This window comes from Mytilus californianus, unplaced genomic scaffold (assembly GCF_021869535.1).
Source record: "Mytilus californianus isolate M0D057914Y unplaced genomic scaffold, xbMytCali1.0.p SCAF_8, whole genome shotgun sequence".
Classification (NCBI taxonomy): Eukaryota; Metazoa; Mollusca; class Bivalvia; order Mytilida; family Mytilidae; genus Mytilus; species Mytilus californianus.
Genome location: NW_026262734.1, coordinates 101,130,672 through 101,150,603, shown reverse-complemented (window position 1 = coordinate 101,150,603; position 19,932 = coordinate 101,130,672). Strand labels below are relative to the sequence as shown.

Sequence of the window (19,932 nt, the reverse complement as noted above, 5' to 3'; positions counted from 1 at the left end):
CTTAGGGTGTATTGGAATCACCATGTCCATCCATAAACACAACTCCTTCTCAATGACTATAAGGATCAGGGGCGGATACAGCCATTTTCAAAAGGGACGGTTCCCAACCCAGGATAAAGGGGGGTTTCCAACTATATGTCCCCATTCAAAAGCATTGATCGTCCAAAAAAAAGGGGGGTTCCAACCCCCGGAACCCTCCCCCTGGATCCGCCAATGAGGATATTGATGAAACTTTAGATCACAACCTGAGCATGTGCTTAAAGGTATATAATCCTAATCTAACTGTTAAGGGGAAGATATTCAAAGTTGGGTGACAAGGTCGACCTTTTTGTGATTTTACTCACTGTTCTAGTTTCCATATTAACTTTTCTAAATACCAACAAATAAACAAACAACTAATACAAGTATATATAGAAAGATTTATTCAATATTAAAGCACCTATATTGTTAATCAACAGTAATGCAATTATATATTACCTGAACAAAAATATAAATGCACTGTTATAGTTAAAAAGACTAGATGTAATACAATCTGTTTGAAGTAAATTCTTTTCTGATAATGTTATTTTTAATTCAGAATAAACATTTGTGTGATTATGGAATATATAATCTGTGTCATATGAACATTTTATTAGTTCTTATTAAGTGTGGTTTTATAAAACATTTCTGTGAAATGAAGCAGATAAGTTAAAGCTGTTAAAATAATATGCATTTTACTTACAATTGCTCACATACAATTATACACACCTACAAATGCTTCATGAATTGTTTTAATATCATACAAATGTCTTTTAAGTGTAAGATATTTATGAAATTGTTTCAGTTCTCATATCAAACAACTTAGGGGAACAGGATGTTGTTTTCATTTATTTTTCTATATATGAAATACCCTCCTTTTAACATATGTATTACCTCCCTTGCTACACAGTACCAAAAAAGAGGTTATAAATGCCAAACCTCTTAAAGGAAGGTTGTTCTAGGTGAATATCAATTAACTCAACTGTAGAGTCTTTCTATGTTGACATTCTTCTAATGGCAGCAACAAAGAGCTTTACCAAATATTTCAGTCTAATAGTCAATTGATATTGTTTGTACAACCTACAATTCATTTTTTTTCCATGTCTTCCCTTTTCAAAACATTCATAAGAATTCAAAGAAGTTATCTCCCTTCTTTCTTCACAATACAAATCAGCATATATTCAGGCAGTAAAAAGTAAATATCTTGATTATGTAAAATAGTTAAAATAAAATATTACAAAAATACAACTGCATAACAAAAAATTGTAGCATTAACAACTGACGTGAATGATTTATGTTATAAAATGATTTGATGAGATTAAATGTTGATTTCGTGCAACTGAACACATATATGTGCAAAAATACTTTTTAAGATATATGTATATTATATATTCAACAAATATACAGATTTATTTCATTTTGTGTATTGACACAGAAAAAAACACATATGATAGTCAGTCATGTGGTCTTTGTGTGCAGCAACCATTTTATTTTATCAAAATATGTCAACAGATGCCATCTACCTTGAGATAGTATCTAATTATTTTCTACAATAGGTTGGTTGAGGGTGTTTAATGTCCTTCACAGCAATTTAATGCTCTAAGTTGAAAAGTAGTTTATACAGTTGAACATTTCCAATTATATAAATGCATTTAACATTGATGTTCGACACAAATACATATGTTCGATGCACCACATAAATATTATTTTTTTATGTGTAACACCTAAACATAAATATGTGATGTTCCACAAATATATATATGTTTGATGCACCACATAAGAATATCTTTTTTCTATGTAACACATAAACATAAATGTGATGTGCTACAAATATATAACTGGTTGATGTTCTACATACATGGAAATGTAAAGCAAAAATGCCTAAAACATGAAGATGAAATAACAGTCCTATACAATTAATTTGCATTTTAAATTCACTTTTCTCCAACCGAAATGAACATTTTTGTAACAATGATTACTGCTAACAAAGTCACACGGTATAGTATTAGTAGATCCTTACATTACATGTAACAACCTTATAAAGCCAGCTTTTCAGTTAGGTAGACATAAATAAACAATCTGATATAAACAGAAATGGGGAAAATACACAAAATATTCCTTGAATATCTTAATTTTTATCAGTAAAGGATTAATAGGAAAATGCTGAAAACAAAATTATGCTGTTTCACTTTTGCAAAATGTCTGGTTATAGAAATAATGAAACTTTTTCTGGTTACAAATTGAACTTGTTTATAAAAAAAAATCCCATGGTAGGATATGGCTTTAAATTTATGGACAAAAGTAAAAGAAAACTATAGTTGAACTTTCTTTCTCAACACCTTTATCCGATAAGATTTTTATGATTCATAATTATTTATGTGTACTTTATTTATGTTTATAAAATGTAAGCTTAAGATTTCATTTCAATCTGATGTATCATTTTTTTCTAATTTTAAGGCAAATATCTGATTTATTTTCTAAACTAAACCTAATCTAAAACAATGTTTTTACTAAATTACAGTTTTGATTATTAATTTTGACAACCAATATCATTTTTGGAGTATCAATTCAGATGATTGTCCAAAAATATATACAATCAACAAGCTGGATTTCAAATTTTGTTTTAAAGCTTTTGTCCAATTTTTAGGATTTACAAATAATTAAACAAAACAAGGAGTTCAAACAAAAGTGTTTTTTCTTTATAAATCAAATTTTAATATTAAATTTATAACTTTCTGAAAAATTCTGAAGCTCTTACTTTAAAATAAAATTCATACTCAATTTAATTAAGAAATAAATCTACCTCACTTTTACTACCATTTAAAAAAAAAGATTGCCATTTATTGCACAAAAAAAAACAGTCATTAGAGAAAACAAGTAACGCATTAGAGAAATTAAACTGATTGAACACAAATAAACTGTATTGCACAGTGATTTTGAATCAAATTTTGCAGATATAATTCTGAATATCAATCCATTTATTTAGGGTAATTTCATTTAAAAAAAATGTTAGCTATTGTATTTTTAAAGTTATTGATTTTAAATCAATATTTCACAATGCAATGATGCAGGTAATAAAATGAAGTAAAACATATTCTTATATGTAATTTTGTGTCATATAAAGATTTCGGTGCAATGAATATGTTTTCTCCATCGTATATAGCACTGAATAAACAAAAAAAATGTCTCTACTGTTAAAACTACGAACACAAAATAATTCAATATTGCACATAAAATCTGTACAAAAAAATAATAATAATAAACAAAACTTAACAAAAATCATCAATTTTAGGCACTTTAAATGCTTCTATAGCTAAAACAAAAAATATAACTCAGCTTATTAAAGCAAAAAACAATCCTGTCCAGAACTGAAAAATCAGCTGATAACAACCTTCATCTTGTCTGTAGAAGTTAATTATTCAAAGTGCACAGCACCAACTAAAATATGTAACAAAGAATCTCTAAGTTAAAACAAATGGTGAAATATTTCTATGTCAAATGACTATTGAAAAATGGTGGAAATAGAAGATTAACATCAAATTAAAGATTTAATATGGCTAGATCAACAAATCAGACTTTTTACTTTAAACAAATTTACATATTTTTTTAAACGGTAATTGGAATCCCAAAGATTTTCCTTGCCATGTTGTTATTATCAATATTATGATTTTAACACGCATTCGTAACCGTTTGAGTTTTTAAATCACAAGAAAGTTTCTTCACAGACAGACTCTTTTGCTTCAACGCCTACCTCCTGCATTGTGAAAGTTTTTGATAAGAAAGGTCTGTGCATTCTGATTGGCAAGTGTAGATATATTTGAGAGTCTTTATACATGTTAATAAATTCTATACATCATAAAAATTGTTTTGGATTTTTCTTTATCAATTTTAATAAAAATTCCATGAAAACAGAAAATTTCCTGAACAGACGCGACTCAAAGAAATGTATTTTGTTATTTCAACGCCCAAAGAAATCAGGGTCTAGAGCTACTGTTTACTTGTCAATTACATAAATATCTAGATTTGCATGATTTAAAACAGAATTTTTAAGTCAGGAAAGTCTGGAAATTCTGATTGTTTCCTAATACATATTATTTTGAAAACATTTCAGTGCTTAAAACGTCCATTGCAAAAAGCTCAAATTACTAAAGCCTAAACCAATGTAAAAAATAGAACAAAGTATTCCACCCTTAAAACATGTGATTGAAGCGAAATCAACAAAAATTTGTAGAATATACAATTTTAAAGTAATGGAGCAATTGGATATAATATACAGTCTGAACACATCATGTATCAATTTGTGTCAATCAAAATAATATAATAATACTTAAAATATAATTGTTTTCTAAAGCTATACTCTAAATAGCATGATATATAACAGAAGCCATATTTACAAGATTTAAGTTTTAATTATTCGTCTACGTGTCCACCTGGAGTTTAAAAACCTTTGCTTCTATCTTTTATAAGCCATCAAGATGTACCCTTTCTTGCTTAAATATTGCATTTCAAAAAACTTAATGTAGACTATATACAGTCAACATACTCTAATCACTGAACTCTTCATCAAAATTTCATTGGGCAGATAAATGCAATAAATTCCAAACCTGTATTTGACTAGCAGGATGGACATCCCCTGTAGATTTCAAATCGGTTAGCCACATCGAGCAAAAAGGAAGCCTTCATATAAAATCAAAACATATTTCTAACTATTAAAAGTCTTGTTTTAGTGAATTTAAAATTCTGTTACATTTCCATGCATACTTAAATAAAGAGTGTTTTTATCCTCAAAATCAATTTGATACAACATAAATGCTGTTAGACCAGTGGTAAATTTCATTCCTACAAACTTTTCAAAATCTCCATAGAGAATTTCAAGTACAGGAGGACCTAATACATTTCTTATACATGTTATGGCTCTTTTAAATTTTCTCAGAAATTCTTATCGGTCAGTCAATCTATTTTTAAACTCCAGTTGGACACAGTAGTAATAGCGATTAGGGTGATTTTTGTAGTTAACTAAATTTACGTAAATTTATTACTTGGCAGTGTAATCAACAACCGAAATAAAATCGACAACCAAAAAAAATATGACACAAATAAAATAAAAATACAAAAGCCTTGAGCATATTTCTTTACATGAGATTTGGTATATAATATACTAATTTCTGTTGCAGAATAATTACTTTTTCTTTTTTATATCTTATCAATCTTTACTAACCAGCAAAATATAATAAATAAAAAATTCCAAACCTTTTTAAACAACCTTTTAATTCCACATTAAAAATCTGAAAGTTTATTTCATTTAAATTAAATTTTATATAAAGAGAAAGAACCACAGTTTTTCTATTTATTTAATTTTTTCATAATGCCAACAATTTTCAATAATTTGGAGAGTATGATATAAATGCAATTAATACCTTCCTGTCTTTGACATTCAAGTTGAAAAATGTGATGAATTATAATTCTGGGAATGTCAAGAATGAAATAATTAAGTTTAAGAGTTACATCCCCTTTTGAAAGGAAAATAACTATTAAAAAAAGTAATGATCTTGGCTTTTCCTAATTTTACTATCAAACTTAAAGAGTTATTTAATGAATTTGCAAGAATCAAAACATCAAATATGCTTAAGTTTCTATTTCAGACTTTGAACCAAACTTTAGAATGAAATTAGCTAATCAGAACCCTTTTGTAATCATAAAAGAGGTATTTTTATTCAAATGTTCAGTCAACAGGCATCACCTTTCTTAGGAAACATATTAAATGGTCCCCAACTAAAAAAAATGTTTTTTAAATTTTTATTTATTTTTCTGAGGAATAACCTATTTAGTCCAATCCTCAAGACCCTTGACAGACAATAAATGAGTTAACTTTTTCACCTTACCTTAACACAGTTGTTTCAATGTTTGCTGAATATTTTAATACTTTTTTTTAAAAATTTTGGCAATATATTAATTCTTTATCAATAAATAGTAACGAATCCAAACACAGTAACCATAGCTGTTTGGTATTGTGTACGAGAACAAAATAAACATGTAGTATAGATTATAAAAATAATAAAAACATTCATAACAAAGCTTCTTAATACAACCTAATAAATCTAACTTTCTTTAAATAGATAAACTCATAAAGCTATTTTTTAAAATTAAATTTACCCTTTGTGAGCCTCATATGTTTATAAACATTAAAATGAGCAAAAATTTCAAAAACTTAAAAGCACATCTCATTTCCAAATCACCCCATTTTAACAATGTAAACATAGTTACTTTCCTGTACATATTCTCTTTGAAGCTTTAACATGTGCTCTTTTATCATAACAATTTGGAATAACAGATTTTTTGGGCTGTTGAATACTTGAATTTCAGTAGACACTAAAGCATTTCTATATTTCTTATTCAGTCCTTCTAGTTAATTCAGAATAATCTTTCTGTGGTTTCTGCTAGATTCACAAAACAGACATTGAATTTTAGATTTTCAACATGCAAGCTCCGATCTTGCTAGTAAAACTTGACTATAATCATGAAAATCATGATAATTTCTTCAAACATTTTGTCCTTAGATCTCTAGAAACTTAAGATTAAAATGTTTGGATTAGAAATATTTGATTCAACAGAATATATAAAGGTATATAAAAATATGGAGTAATGTGTCTTGATAATATATAATAAAGAAGCAAGCACTTTTGTACATATAATAATTCTATATACACCTAGCTATGAACCATAACAATTACTGTCAGTTCAATTTACACTTGTTTTCTGTTCCAGAATAAATGTTTGCAACTGCAACTTCCATGCTCAGTAGAGATCTGTTCTTTAAACACACACACTTCAAAAGCCAAAGGACACCTCATGTTTACATTGTGTAAACAAAGGTCACAGATAGCCAAGGTTAAAGTTACAATAGTTTGTGGGTGGTCATTCAAAGTTAACATCTAGCTATTTCCAAATAAAATATGACTGTACTTTGGACAGGCATCCATTTTTTTTGCATCTTATTGTCTATATCAATATAAACTGAAATGCAACTAATATGACAAAAAGCTAAGATTTCATCCATTCTATCCATAAACAAAGCAAATAACAAAGTGAATGAAAACAAATGATTCTTCCATGGCAACTAGAGATCTTTGGTTGAGATGATGTTTCTACTCTAATTTGTTGCCAAGCAACTGATGTCAAATGATCTTTTGAAAATGATGAATATCAAATATATAAAATTGAACAATGAGAAAAATTCACAATAAAAATACATCAACAAGTTTTTAACATATATATGCCATAAAAATTCACAAATTTAACAAATGTATCTCACATTGTCAATGATTGACAAAAAACGGAAAAACACATAAAAAATGTACTTTTTCATATAAAAATATAGAAGCTACCCTTTCAGGATAAAATACTGTTTTCCATGATTGTGTTTATAATTTGTGTCACAATTTCACAATAATATCATTTGTAGAAGGCAAAACATTAACTCTCCGAGTACATGTGCACTTAAAATTCCCACGTACCAGTCTGTGGGCTATGTTGTAGATTCTTCTTTAATTTTTCAATACTTGGAACATTGTCAAATTCATCCCAGTCCTGAACAGGTGAATCTATCGCCTTTTGAAGTTTCACAATTTTGTTTAAATGCTGGCCATTTTGAGCTTTGTAGTTTAGGTCTACATTTCCCAACTCGTTTTCTTTTTCAACATCATCATCGTCCATTTCGACACCTTCATCTTTGGAAACACAACTTTTTAACATGCCACCATACATATTTTTAGTTTTGTCTAGTTCTCTCCCTTCAGAAACATATTTTGGATTTGACCTTTTGCGTTTGTTTACACCAGGTGATATATTCTGACAAGGTTCACTCTGATTCGGATTCTGATCTTCATCATTTGAATGCTCATCAATTTCATTAAAAACAGGGTAGGATGACTCATCCTCATCTTCCAGATCATCTTGGGCTTCTTTGGTTTCTTCTTTTTCTGACGATTGACTACCAGATTCTTCTGAGCATCCATTTTGTTGCTCACGAGACCTTTCCTGAGCAATTTTCTGCATGACAGCTGGCTCAAACTGTGGAAAAAGCCACTGATTGTTAGGCTGGTTTCCATGGAAACTTGATGACATGTGATTTGTGTCATCAGATAAGCTTGAAATATCACTATGCATTGAAATATCATCATTGGGTTCTGACTTTATATTTGGATTGCTGGAATTCCCATCTCCAAAATTAGATCCAACCTGCATACTGCCAATATGCTGTTGTTGCTTAGCTCTCATACGGTGATTATGGAACCAGTTTATAACAGTTTTGACACCAACATTGAGCTCAGCAGCTAATGATTCTATTGTTCCCTGATTTGGGTACGGATCCTGGTTATAAGCTAGACGTAGTTTATCTTTCTGTTCTTCTGTGAAGAATACACGAGGGCGTTTTGGCATGGAGGATGAATCATATGACCTTTCATCTATACTACTTCTACGACGACGTTGAGCTACAAATGAAAAACAAACTCTTAATAATTCTTCTTTTATGAAATGATATATTAAGCATGGCACTTACATATCATAAATCACATTCAACACTGTGTATTCAGAAATTTTTGTAATGGTAACATTACTGCTTAATATGCAACAGAAAAGCTTTCTCAAATTTTAAACTTTGAAATCATTATTTTGCATTTCACATGTTTGTCAATTGTTGCAATAATAAATGCACACAAAAATTTCTGAATTAACAGTAATAAATAAATATATTTTTTAACATTATTGCAATCAAATGGTTTTTCTTAACCATAACTTAAATACAGTGCAACCTGTCCGAAGCAATCTCTGGTGTTGGTGCAAACAATACAAATTCTTGTAACAGAAAAACTAGCAAAGTCTTTAGTCAAAAGTGATCAGGTTTAAACAAGACTCAATGTATAACTTCTTTTTAACTACTGTATATAAGCAGGAATTTTCCCTTAGTGTTGAAATTTAAGTATCTTAAGCTTCAATTTTCAGTTGTATATTTTTTTATTTCTTACTCAAAGAAAACCTTTTACATTTTTATTTGTATATGCATGCTGATGTATTGTGTAAAAATATCTTTATTATAAATCACTCTGATAATTTGAATTCAAATATGAATTAATCTGAAAATTTATCATTATTATTCTCCATTGGAAGAAAATTTCCGAAATTCACTCTTACCATTAAATCATTATTCTAAATTTGACTTTGTTTTGTAAAACTTAACAACTATACACCTTGTACGCCAATTTTGAGTTCTTTCGCCATTGATGGAAACAAAACATTTTCATATAATTTATTTATTATCACAAAGGAAAAAATTTATTGATTGTTTTGCCAAGATCATGAGGTGATTTAGCCCTAAAGTGAGGTCAGTCAAATTAAATTCCCAGAACTCAAAATTGGTGTATTGGCAAAACATTGTTTGTTTATGCAATATAGACTACCAAATAAGAAATTTTAAATTTTGAAACAGAAATTTATATTACAAAAAAGATTCTGCAATTCTAATTATTGTCTGCATACATTCAACTGATGACTTTGGTAAGTGAATAGAATTACAAATTTAATTAATACCTTTGACCTCATTCTGGTAATGTTTAAGTCTGTCTACATTATGAGGGTCACTCAACCATAAGTGCATTTTTATGAAGGGTTCTCTCCCCTTTATACTAAGCATGTGCCACGGTTTTGGCTTTGATAACAATTCACTGACTGAGCCTTGTGAAAGCCCTAGAACAGCTTCTCCAAACAACTTTTGACCCAAATTGTGAAACTGCAGCACATCTTTAATTCTTGATGTCAACTCAAGTGTGTCAATCTCTGATGTCATGGCGACCACTTCCAACATGGAGGATGGATATGAAAATGAGGCCCAGTTGTACGGATGATGATTCATAAACGGGTGGGCGGGATGTAGATGTTGGTGATGAAGATGGATATTGTGTTGGTTGAGAGGGCGGTGTTCTGTGGGAGCTTGGTGAATGGTGGAGCTGGTTGCAGGAACATGATTGGTTGGCTTGTCACTAGGGGAAACTACCAAGGAGAAAAAAAATGTCTAAGGAAACGTGAAACGGAAAACAAACAAAAAACTTGTAACTAAAATTGGGATGCAAGTTTAGTATATGGCCAATATAAGTCATTCCAATATGAGCTAGAAGATTATATGTGTATATTATGTTAGACTTTATAAATTAAAAAGCAGCACAGGCATTTAACGTCAAACAGTTATCAATATCCTAATTTATTTTACAATTTAAAGTTATATCAGAGTATTAAATTTGGGGTTGTCAAAATTGAATATATTAAATAGGACATGGAAAACATTTGTTTTCTAAAAGTTTAATTCTATGAAGGGGTTGTATCAATATTTGTCAAAAGCCTAAAAAATATGGAAATATTTTGTTTATTCAAAAACTAAGCAAATGAATCAATTAAATTCAAAATCATTTTTATTAATCCTTCATTTTAAATAAATGTTAATTAAATGTTGATTAAAAAAAATTCCAGAATTTTTTTTTCTTTTGGCAAAAACTAATTATAGAAGAATTTGATTAACATAAATTTTACAAAATTATCAAAAGAAATACAATTTTTTTAATGGTCAACATCTGGGCTCCTATGTAACCAAAGTGTATTTGGTCATTTTGAAACTTGAGGCAACAATTAATTTAAATAATATCAGTAATATTTATTCAAAGTATATTCAAGTCAAATTTGTTCTAGATAAGTTTTAAGTTTGATATTTTTTAAAATGCAACAAGATTTACTAGCAATAAAAATTTATTATGATCATCCTGTGTAAAGGTTGATCATGGGTTATAATTATTTTTGTTAATTAGCTGCAAATGATCGGTCTAGATTTTTGCTAAAATTAGAAAATTGAATGCAAAAGTGAAATTCATTTGTGAGACTTTTTATTTAAATGAAAAAAATATATTTCCATCAATTCGTAATGTTTAAACTTTGTTATTTGATGGGAGATAATTCAGAAAATTAATTTTTATGACTGAAACTGCACACTTCTGTATTTTGTAATGTTGCAAAGAAAACAGGTTTGGTGGTCCAAATTTTTCTGAAAATGCATAAAACTAGCAAATCTAATGAAAAAATGAAATTCATATGAAAAGAAAAATAAAACTTTGTTATCTAAGGGGAGATAATTCAGAAAATTATTTTTTATAAAAGAATGTACAGTAAATTTCTCCATTTTGTAATCTAGTAAGTAAACAGGTTTGGTGGTCCCAATTGTCTTTTTCATTATCTGAAATCACATAACAAGTGCTATCTTCTCATATTTTTACTTTAAATTTCTACTGTTTAGTATTTTTGTAGTCACACAAGTTTAATCTTTACAAAATCTTACAATTTTGCACAGCCTGTTACTTGATAAAAAATCTTAATGACCCATATTTTTATTTTATTTTTGAAAATAGTAAGATAAATATTACATTATTAAGAAGTATCACAATATATATTGCTTTAATTTAGACCCAAATCTATCTCCCAAAATAAAAATAAGAACAGGGGTTCAATTTATCCTATCTTGATTTTCCTGAACAAGGTTTACAAATACCATTGAAATTCATTATCCTCTAACATATCAGCAAGCATGCAAGGTTGTATTTAATACCAATCATTTCCCTGGAAACATCAAATTAAGTATCTATAGTTCATAATGATTGTTCTATCGACACACAGGACGTTGAGCTCAAAAGAATAAAGATCTAGGGAAACTCTTTTAATATTTCAATGGGAACAAGTTCGAACCATTTTTCCTAATCTGTTATATGAATATGAACTTACAATTGTATTTCTAAACACAGTGTATTTCATTTTTTAAAAGTTGAACGTCAATCACAAACTTAAATATTTTAATACTTATTTTTACGCAAATTGTATACTTTTGAGATATATATTAGATATCTTTCAAATCGTTCCAAAAAATTAAAGATACCTTACACACAAGAAAAATATTTAAATAAGAACCCTCTAACCTTTACTTCTCAGAACTCCTGAATCCCTTAGAATCTAATGTTGATAAACGCAAAGGCAAACTAAATCAGCTGAATAAAACAAGACAAGAAAACTAAGGACAAATGAACTAGCAATATCAGGACAAGCCACAAATCATGTTAGATGCTGGATATATGTTGTATATACAGTATATAGGTGTGACACATGTATGCTTCAAAATTATTTTACATCAGTTAGTATCTGACGAAAATAGGGTTATTTCTTAGGTCATTGGAGGAAATGTACTCTGAACGAGGGAAGGGTCAGGAGTCATTAAAGTAAGGCAAATGAGGTAAAAAGAAACTATATCAAAGCTGATTGGTGCATTTTGCAATAAGGAAGGAGGCATTACCATAATTGAGCATGTCATCACTCCCATCCCCTTTTACCAAAAAAAAAAAAAAATGATGCAAGTATGAACTTTGAAAAAAGTATCAGGTTATTCAGAATTCCTGGAAACTTTAGAAATGGCATGCAGTAGGCTATTGTCAGTAAAATGTCTATACATATGATGCATTTAACTGTTCATATAACAGTGATATGGGATCTAGGAGGGGTGCCAGGGATTTTCACCCCCCATTCCTTTTGATTTTTTGTTGTTGAAATCAAGTACAAATCAGAAGAAAATTAGTCTGACCAACCTCACCTTCCCTTTTCCAGGTAGAAACCCACGTATCCACCTTTCAAAAATTAGATAGAATGGTTTACCCCACTCCCCCCTCCCCCTTCCCCGAGACCCTTTATTTAGACTTTGGCAGGTAAGGAGAATGCTTACCTGAAGCATACATTTGTTCCGAGTTAAGATTAGACTGTAAGATATGTATATACAGATATAAAAGATGAGTTAGTATATAGTATGATATGATATATATATTGGGCAGCCATTTTGTTAATTTGTCAGGTTCAGCCAGATGTTTTAATCAATGGCATTTTAATGAGCCTGCCATGCATCCATCCTCCATTTTGGTTAGAACCGGGTATATATGTATATATTTGAAATATATATATCAGCTACTATATAACTTGATCGCCATGCATCAATTTTTTGCATTTTGCATTAAATTTTTTACGCTGTTTGTAGCTTTTAAAGCCATTCATCATAGAAATGCATTTATTTAACATGTTGTAATAAATTACATGAAATGTAAATCAGGTTTTGAATAATTAGAAGCAAATGGAAAGATCCAGCAAAAGTTGACTTCATGAGACAACTTATTACCAAATCTTACTTATTAATGTGCATTTCATATGCATAATTTATTGGTACTGTGTGTCCAACAATCTCAGGAATGCCATTTTACTTTTAAATTCCTGTTTAAACTACAAACAGGAAAACAAAGAATGTTAAATATTTTTAATTTTTTAAATATTCTTTTTAATATTTATCAACTTTGATTGCATGTACGTAATTAATAGAAATTCCCTTTTCATCTCTTCTATTGTAAAATTATCCTTGTCATGAGTGTTCTTTTTATAAGCAAATCAAGTCAGTAGTCCATAAGATGACATCAGCATGTATTGATTGCAAAGTGTTTCTAACTTTTGATGGTTTGTGAATTCTTCGATACTTTTTTTTCAAGATTTTCATCAACAACTTTAAATTTCATAAAAAATACTATTCCTTTTAAGTGGGACACACAGTATATAACTATTGTTGATTCAGTATCTCTTGTGGAGTACCAATATTCGTAGATATATGAATAAACCACAAAAATAATATCCTCTAACCATGAAAACTGGTATCCACAAAATAAATGAATCCACAGTCATTAATAAAAAATATTATAGATACTGCCTATCTGTAATACATGTACTGACAAAAATACTAAAAGAATCTAATACTATACATTACTTTTTAAATATAATCCAAAATGAGGCTTCAAATCATATGCTTTTTTTTTCTTCTCTTTTTTCACTTTCTGATGCACACAAATTGAGCTTAATGTAATTTTTTAAAGAAATTTGTTTACACTCATTTGTAATTTAAAATTTTAAACATTAAATATTACATAATCATAAATAAGATTTGATTTTCAACATCTATTAAAGAAGTAGTGACTGTCCCCTTTGAGCATCTAAAATCATTGTTTTTATCATTCATTCCTTTCACATGAATCAATTTGTAACAGGTTGAATGAGATGCAAATAATATTACACTTTACAATAATCAAATTTCTTCATTAAATTATAATTTGCATGTGCATAATGTTAAAATTGATTTTCATGAATATGCATGAAATATTTGCCACTGGATATAAATCAAAAACAACAATCAATCAATCTTAAGGCTGATTTGACAGTCAAACATGAAAGCACAAAGAGAACAGGCCCTATAAAAACTGAATTCTCAAAGTAAATCCTTGCTGACAACTGAATTTTTACATACAAAGATATTATTGTCTTTTGTATAGAAATCTTACCTATTTCATTTGGCTTTGGGATTGAGGCACTTCTCATCAGTTTTTCTGGTGGAATGTGGTACTGTGATGCTACAAGTTTTGGAATTGCTTCTGTGTCTTCCAAGAATATCTGCATTCTAATGAAGGGTTCTCTCCCCTTTTGTGTGAGCATGTGCCAAGGTTTTGGCCTAGCAAGCAGATCACTTACGCTCCCCTGAGAGAGCCCCAGTACACTTTCTCCAAACAATCTTTGGCTGATTGAGTACTGACTCAATGTTTCTTTGACCTGTTTGACCAGGTCATCAGTGTTTATGGTGGCGTAACTATCAAACTGTTCTTGTGTAATAGCAGGCAGAACTGCCCGGAGTGGTTTAGCAGCTGCCATTCCCATGTGTGGCCTTGACATTAAGGAATTGGCAATGTTCTGCATTCTTTGTAAAGGTGATACACACTCAGGGGCCGAATAAGGGGCAAACTGGTTGTTTTCAAAACCATTAGCATGGCCATTAACCTTTGGCTGAACGATGAAAAAGGCACTACCAGATGGATGAGCAGTTTCTGTTGAAGGAGATTTGTCTGAACCTCCCGATGTTGGTGTTGTAGGTGCTGAGCTGCCATGCTTACTCAAGTCGATTGGGCCATTGTTGTTGTTTATGGATAAATTCAATGTATCTTCTACTGTACTGTCTGGTGGTTCCATTTTAATCGAATTCCTGTCGGGAGATGATCTTGCTCGTCTAATCTCGCCAGGCTCTGTCTGTTCTTGGATGTGAACTTTCCGTGCCATCTGTTGTAGTTCTCTCTGATACATTGAACTTGCTGCCATATTTCCTGCATTTTCTGCCGCCTGGGCTAACTTCATTAACTCTTGGCGATAAATTCTCTCTACCATTTCTCTAGAATCTCTGCCATTACCATTAATGTTATTTCTAAGGCTATTTTCACTGTCCCTGTGACCAGTAGGGCTGAGATTGGAGTCTGATTGACTGTAAGGTGTACCTGTTGGTGATGCCAGAGGATGATGATGACCGGACATCATGGCTAGTCGTGACATTTCTTGTTTATATATACTGCTGACCATGGCATGAGCAACTTGTTGCTGAAAGATAAAAAAAATATGCTTATTTACACAAAACCTCATTTTTTAATTCACTTTTGAATATTTTTGCATTATTTAATGAAGGCTGTGACTATTTTTAGCATTTGTGCAAGTTGCAGTGACATGTTAACAAAGAATATGAATTAAAAGAGAAATGGGCTGTATATCAATGAGACAGCAACCTGAAGACACAAAAGACCAAAAGACTTTAAGAGGTCAAGAAGTAATTCCTACTTTAACAATTCATTTATTGAGAATTAATGCATCTAGAAATTAACATATAAGAGAGCATCCTCATTCCAAATACTATTACAATCTGCCATTTCGTGATGTTTGCCCTGTATCATTTTATCAATTTATTCCAAATATCAGGTAGAATCAGCCATTTCATAACATTAACCCTGTATTATATCATTAATTTATCCACAAGGTCATTCTCTGCCTTTCTTTGTGTCAGAATATTGTCATACATTGTAATATATATATATATGAAAGCATGGACACTCTATAATTTTTCAACTAATAGTTGTGAAGAGAATACTGTCTCAACCCTTAAGTTATATATCCAGGAAGGTGGTAAAAGGTAATTTTTGTGCGATATCTTTCTCCATTTTGAATTTCACTTTTTTGTGCCTAAAAGTTGCACTGTTTAAAGATATTTGTATTTAATCTATTTTTGTGGAATTAGTATTAAAATCTCTGTTCAAATACAGTAATCATGGAAATTTTCGAACAGGGGTTAAATATCTTTCTTAATTTTATTTATCACATATGTACGAAAAAGTCCCCCATACTAATAATTTGTATAAAACAATGATATTGATATAAGGTTAAACTTATCAATCAATAATCAAAGTGAACTCCCTCCCCCACCCCCAAAAAAAAAATTAAAGAAAATCGTGAAAAATAATAAACCTTGAAATATCAATGCTTACAGTAGTTGAAATATCATAGTTTAAATTTTATATTTTATAACTTAACATGAAAAGATTTATTGAATAGTAATTCAACAGATGAGTAGATAAAATGCTGTTTCCCTATAAATTTGATAAGGATGTTCGCTATTAAAATTTAAAATAACAACATCTTTTTTAGATTTTATGTACCAAAACTGAAATCAATAAAAAAATGCTTGTTTAGAAAATTAACGCATGCTATATAAAAAATCACTTTTTTAAAACAAACATCTTTTTTCTTCAGATTTCACAGGAATTGCATGAAACTAAATATAAAGGTGAAATGAGAGTCTGGAGAGGATAACAAAAAACTTAAAAATAGTTTGCAAAGGAGTACTAATGTCTTTTTATACATAAATGTTCAAAATATAAATAAACATGTAGGGTTTGTTTGGTATAAATAATTAGTGCACTACAGTATGTAGACAAAAGTCATTCTTGTTTTTTTTTATTTAAGTTCTTTTTCATTCTATGTCATTTATGTTTTTGTTATAAACTGATAAATTTCCCCCAGAAAATTTGAAGCTAATATTTTCTCTTATTTTCATTAAATCATCATGTATGTTATGGTTTTTAATGGTTACTGTCAAATATTTCCTTTTGAATTTTTTTATTTTCATGAATTCATAGTGTAATTACAAACTTAAGTTTTGATGTTACACTATTACTGTACATATAGTAACTTGTGATAACAACACAGTAAGTTAGTAAGTTAATGTTTAACCTGTGAATTCTAAATAGCACTAATTTATACTAAACTATGAAAATTTGATATTTTTAAAGAGAAAACTGTAATAATATTTCTGAGCTTAATAATGATAATGTCATGAAAATCAGTTGGAAAATGAGTTCAAAGAAATTTTTTCCAAACTTAAAAATTTGTATAGAATAATAGACAAAGTATGGGAAAGGAATGACTTTTATCAACATACTATACAGGGAAAACATTCGAGGGGTCACTAAATACTTCTGTGACGAGCGAACATCCTTACGTGTTGATATGCCGAAACTGGTACCTGTTCCATGGCTTTCTTAATCTGCATGGCCTGTTGTGCTTCGTTCAGAATTTGAGCAATTCTTTCTTCAGTGTGAGCATCTTCTCTCTGTACACTGGATACCAGTGGCTGGGAACCTGTGAAGAGGACAGGAGGATAGGAGTTATTCACCCCTGGTATGCTGATTGGAGGATAAGTACTATTCGCCCCTGGTATGCTGACTGCCCTGTTTACTGAAAAGTAAAATTGGGCCAAATCATATGGGTTCTTTTGTCTCCCTTTTGAATCAAAAGTTAATTTAATTAAATGATTGCTTTACTTTTATAACTATTTGTCAGAAAAGTTGTAACGAAAACAATTCTTTTGAAATACAATCTGTTGTCTTATTATCAAAATATTTTCTTTATTATTTTTAAAATCATAAAAAAAAAAAATTGCATCTTTCCAAATAAAAAATATACATTATAATCCAGATTAAATAGGTGTTTTCTTCTTTAAATTTTTCTTAACGAAATGAAAGCACATGAGTTTTTAATGCTATTTATTTTATAAAAACAATTTTCAAAGCAGCTTGTGCTAAAATGCAATCAGTTGGCATTTGAAAAAGTTAATTACATTTTTTTGACATTGAGATACAAATTTTTCACTGAAATATGGGAATCAGAAGAATTTGAATTTAAAAATGATTCAATAATAAAAAATAAGAGGAATCCGTTTTGTTTCTGGCGTAAAGTCATGAAAATTTTTGTTGACTTATATGATGACCATTCAAATCCAAATTTCGAAAACAATAAAAAGTTTATAAATTTCAACACAGGAAAAGAACAAACAGCCTCATATGGAATAAATAAGAATTGGGCAAGCAACACAGTCCCAGGAATTAGAGGAGACAAGGTATAAAACCAAAGCCAATATGGCAGCCAGCATACAAAAAGCAATGCATTCTGGGTATATAATATAAATAATGAGAAAATGACATTGATAAATGCTAAATAGATAATATATATATATATAAAAAAAATAATCTGGGCTTTTCCATTGAAATTTATGTACAAGATTCAGTTAACTTTTCTGTTTTAATATATATCTTTTTTCGTTGCCAAATATAAAATGCTGCTTTTAATGGAAAAGCCCTGATTCTGAATAAAATATTTCCATTACTATATATGCAAATGTAATAGATTTGATAATTTTCAAAACTGTTAAATGATAATTCAAATGTTTTTCTAAATGACAATCCCATTCCTTTGAAGAAATATCTGGTGTTTGACAATTGAAAACATTTGCTAAAATCATGTTCACTGTACTTTTAAAGAATGAGTATCATAAGTTCATGTGAACTGAAGATTTATTTTTAACCAAGGAAATATTTCATTTAACAAATAACATGAAATGGAATATATTACAGTTTTAGAAAGGCATGATGTTTCAAATTTTTATAGTCAAGCGAACAAAAATGTCTCATGCAGTTATACAATTCTATAATTGTTTTCTCTCGTATCTTTTTAACTTGTGTGCTTTAAAAAATGAAACAAATACACGAGGCAAATGTACAAATATTTAAACCAATGAAACGACAAATTTTCAAAGGTACAAGCAGTACAAAGTATATAAAGCATTCTTGATTATGCAAATGATGTCTTACCTTTTTTAGGAGATATGGCTTTTAGCGCCACAATATTCCTTTCATCTGTGGCCCAAGCGTACATTTTCCTGTAGGATTCTCTCCCCTTTTCGGTCAGTTTATCCCACGACTTTGGCTTTGATAATAATTCACTAACAGTTCCTTGAGATAGTCCTAGGACATGCTTAGCAAAAAGTCTCTGTCCTATATTATGGATACTTAAAAGTTCACGCACAGTTTTTGCTACAAGAACCGTATCTAATCCTTGAGAATTATTTGGGTCCACCTTGATGGCACCAAGGTTCATACCCATAAAGTTTGCCATAAAATGGCTATTGGCAAATTGATAAAAGGGTGATGGAAATGGAGGCATATGTATAGCTTCGTTGGTTGATACACTTGACTGTGTTTCCATTGGTGGTCTCGGAGAAGTTTTCTCTTCTGACTCCGCTTCACAGGTGTCTTTACTGCTGACGGGTGAGGGAGGGGTTTCTGGTGATGAAGGTCTTATGTCTGGAGATTTTTGCTCCTCTCTCTCTTCACTGTGATATGTAGCTGCTATTTCTTCTCCAAGCATGGTCGCGAAGGCTTCCGTGTTTTCGGAAAGTGCCGGAGTCGATGAATCTCCTGTAAGAAAGGTGCATATGCACATGAAAGAGTTTTTTTTAACTCTCAAACAAGGACGTGTAAAAAAGTTGCCATTTCCAACAGAATGTCACAGAACCATGCAACAAATATCATTAACATTCTCAAAACATAAACATATTAAACAATTAAGGGTATACATCTTTCCAAGCCCTTTCATAAGCATAAA

At 30.0% G+C, this 19,932-nt stretch overlaps 2 protein-coding genes across 10 annotated transcripts in view; one reads left to right on the top strand and one right to left on the bottom strand.

The window, feature by feature from the left end:
* The window catches only part of LOC127710750 (glycosyltransferase 1 domain-containing protein 1-like), an 801,321-nt gene that overhangs the window by 222,496 nt on the left and 558,893 nt on the right, over positions 1–19,932 (top strand). The window lies entirely within an intron of this gene.
* LOC127710745 (protein CASP-like) overlaps positions 1–19,932 on the bottom strand; it is a 106,509-nt gene that overhangs the window by 21,422 nt on the left and 65,155 nt on the right. For 3 of the 9 annotated variants that reach the window (XM_052216697.1, XM_052216700.1, XM_052216696.1), the window contains exons 13-17: positions 19,140–19,745; positions 17,492–17,727; positions 14,466–15,543; positions 9,607–10,065; positions 406–8,510 (exon numbers count right to left, since the gene is read on the bottom strand). The exons of 2 other annotated variants lie outside the window; for them this stretch is intronic. In XM_052216697.1, coding sequence (XP_052072657.1) covers positions 7,516–8,510; positions 9,607–10,065; positions 14,466–15,543; positions 17,492–17,727; positions 19,140–19,745 — 3,374 coding nt within the window. In that variant the 3' untranslated portion in view covers positions 406–7,515. Of the gene's footprint in view, positions 1–405; positions 8,511–9,606; positions 10,066–14,465; positions 15,544–17,491; positions 17,728–19,139; positions 19,746–19,932 lie in introns of those variants that run through there. 4 more of the 9 variants (XM_052216699.1, XM_052216698.1, XM_052216701.1 and 1 more) reach the window with 3 other exon arrangements.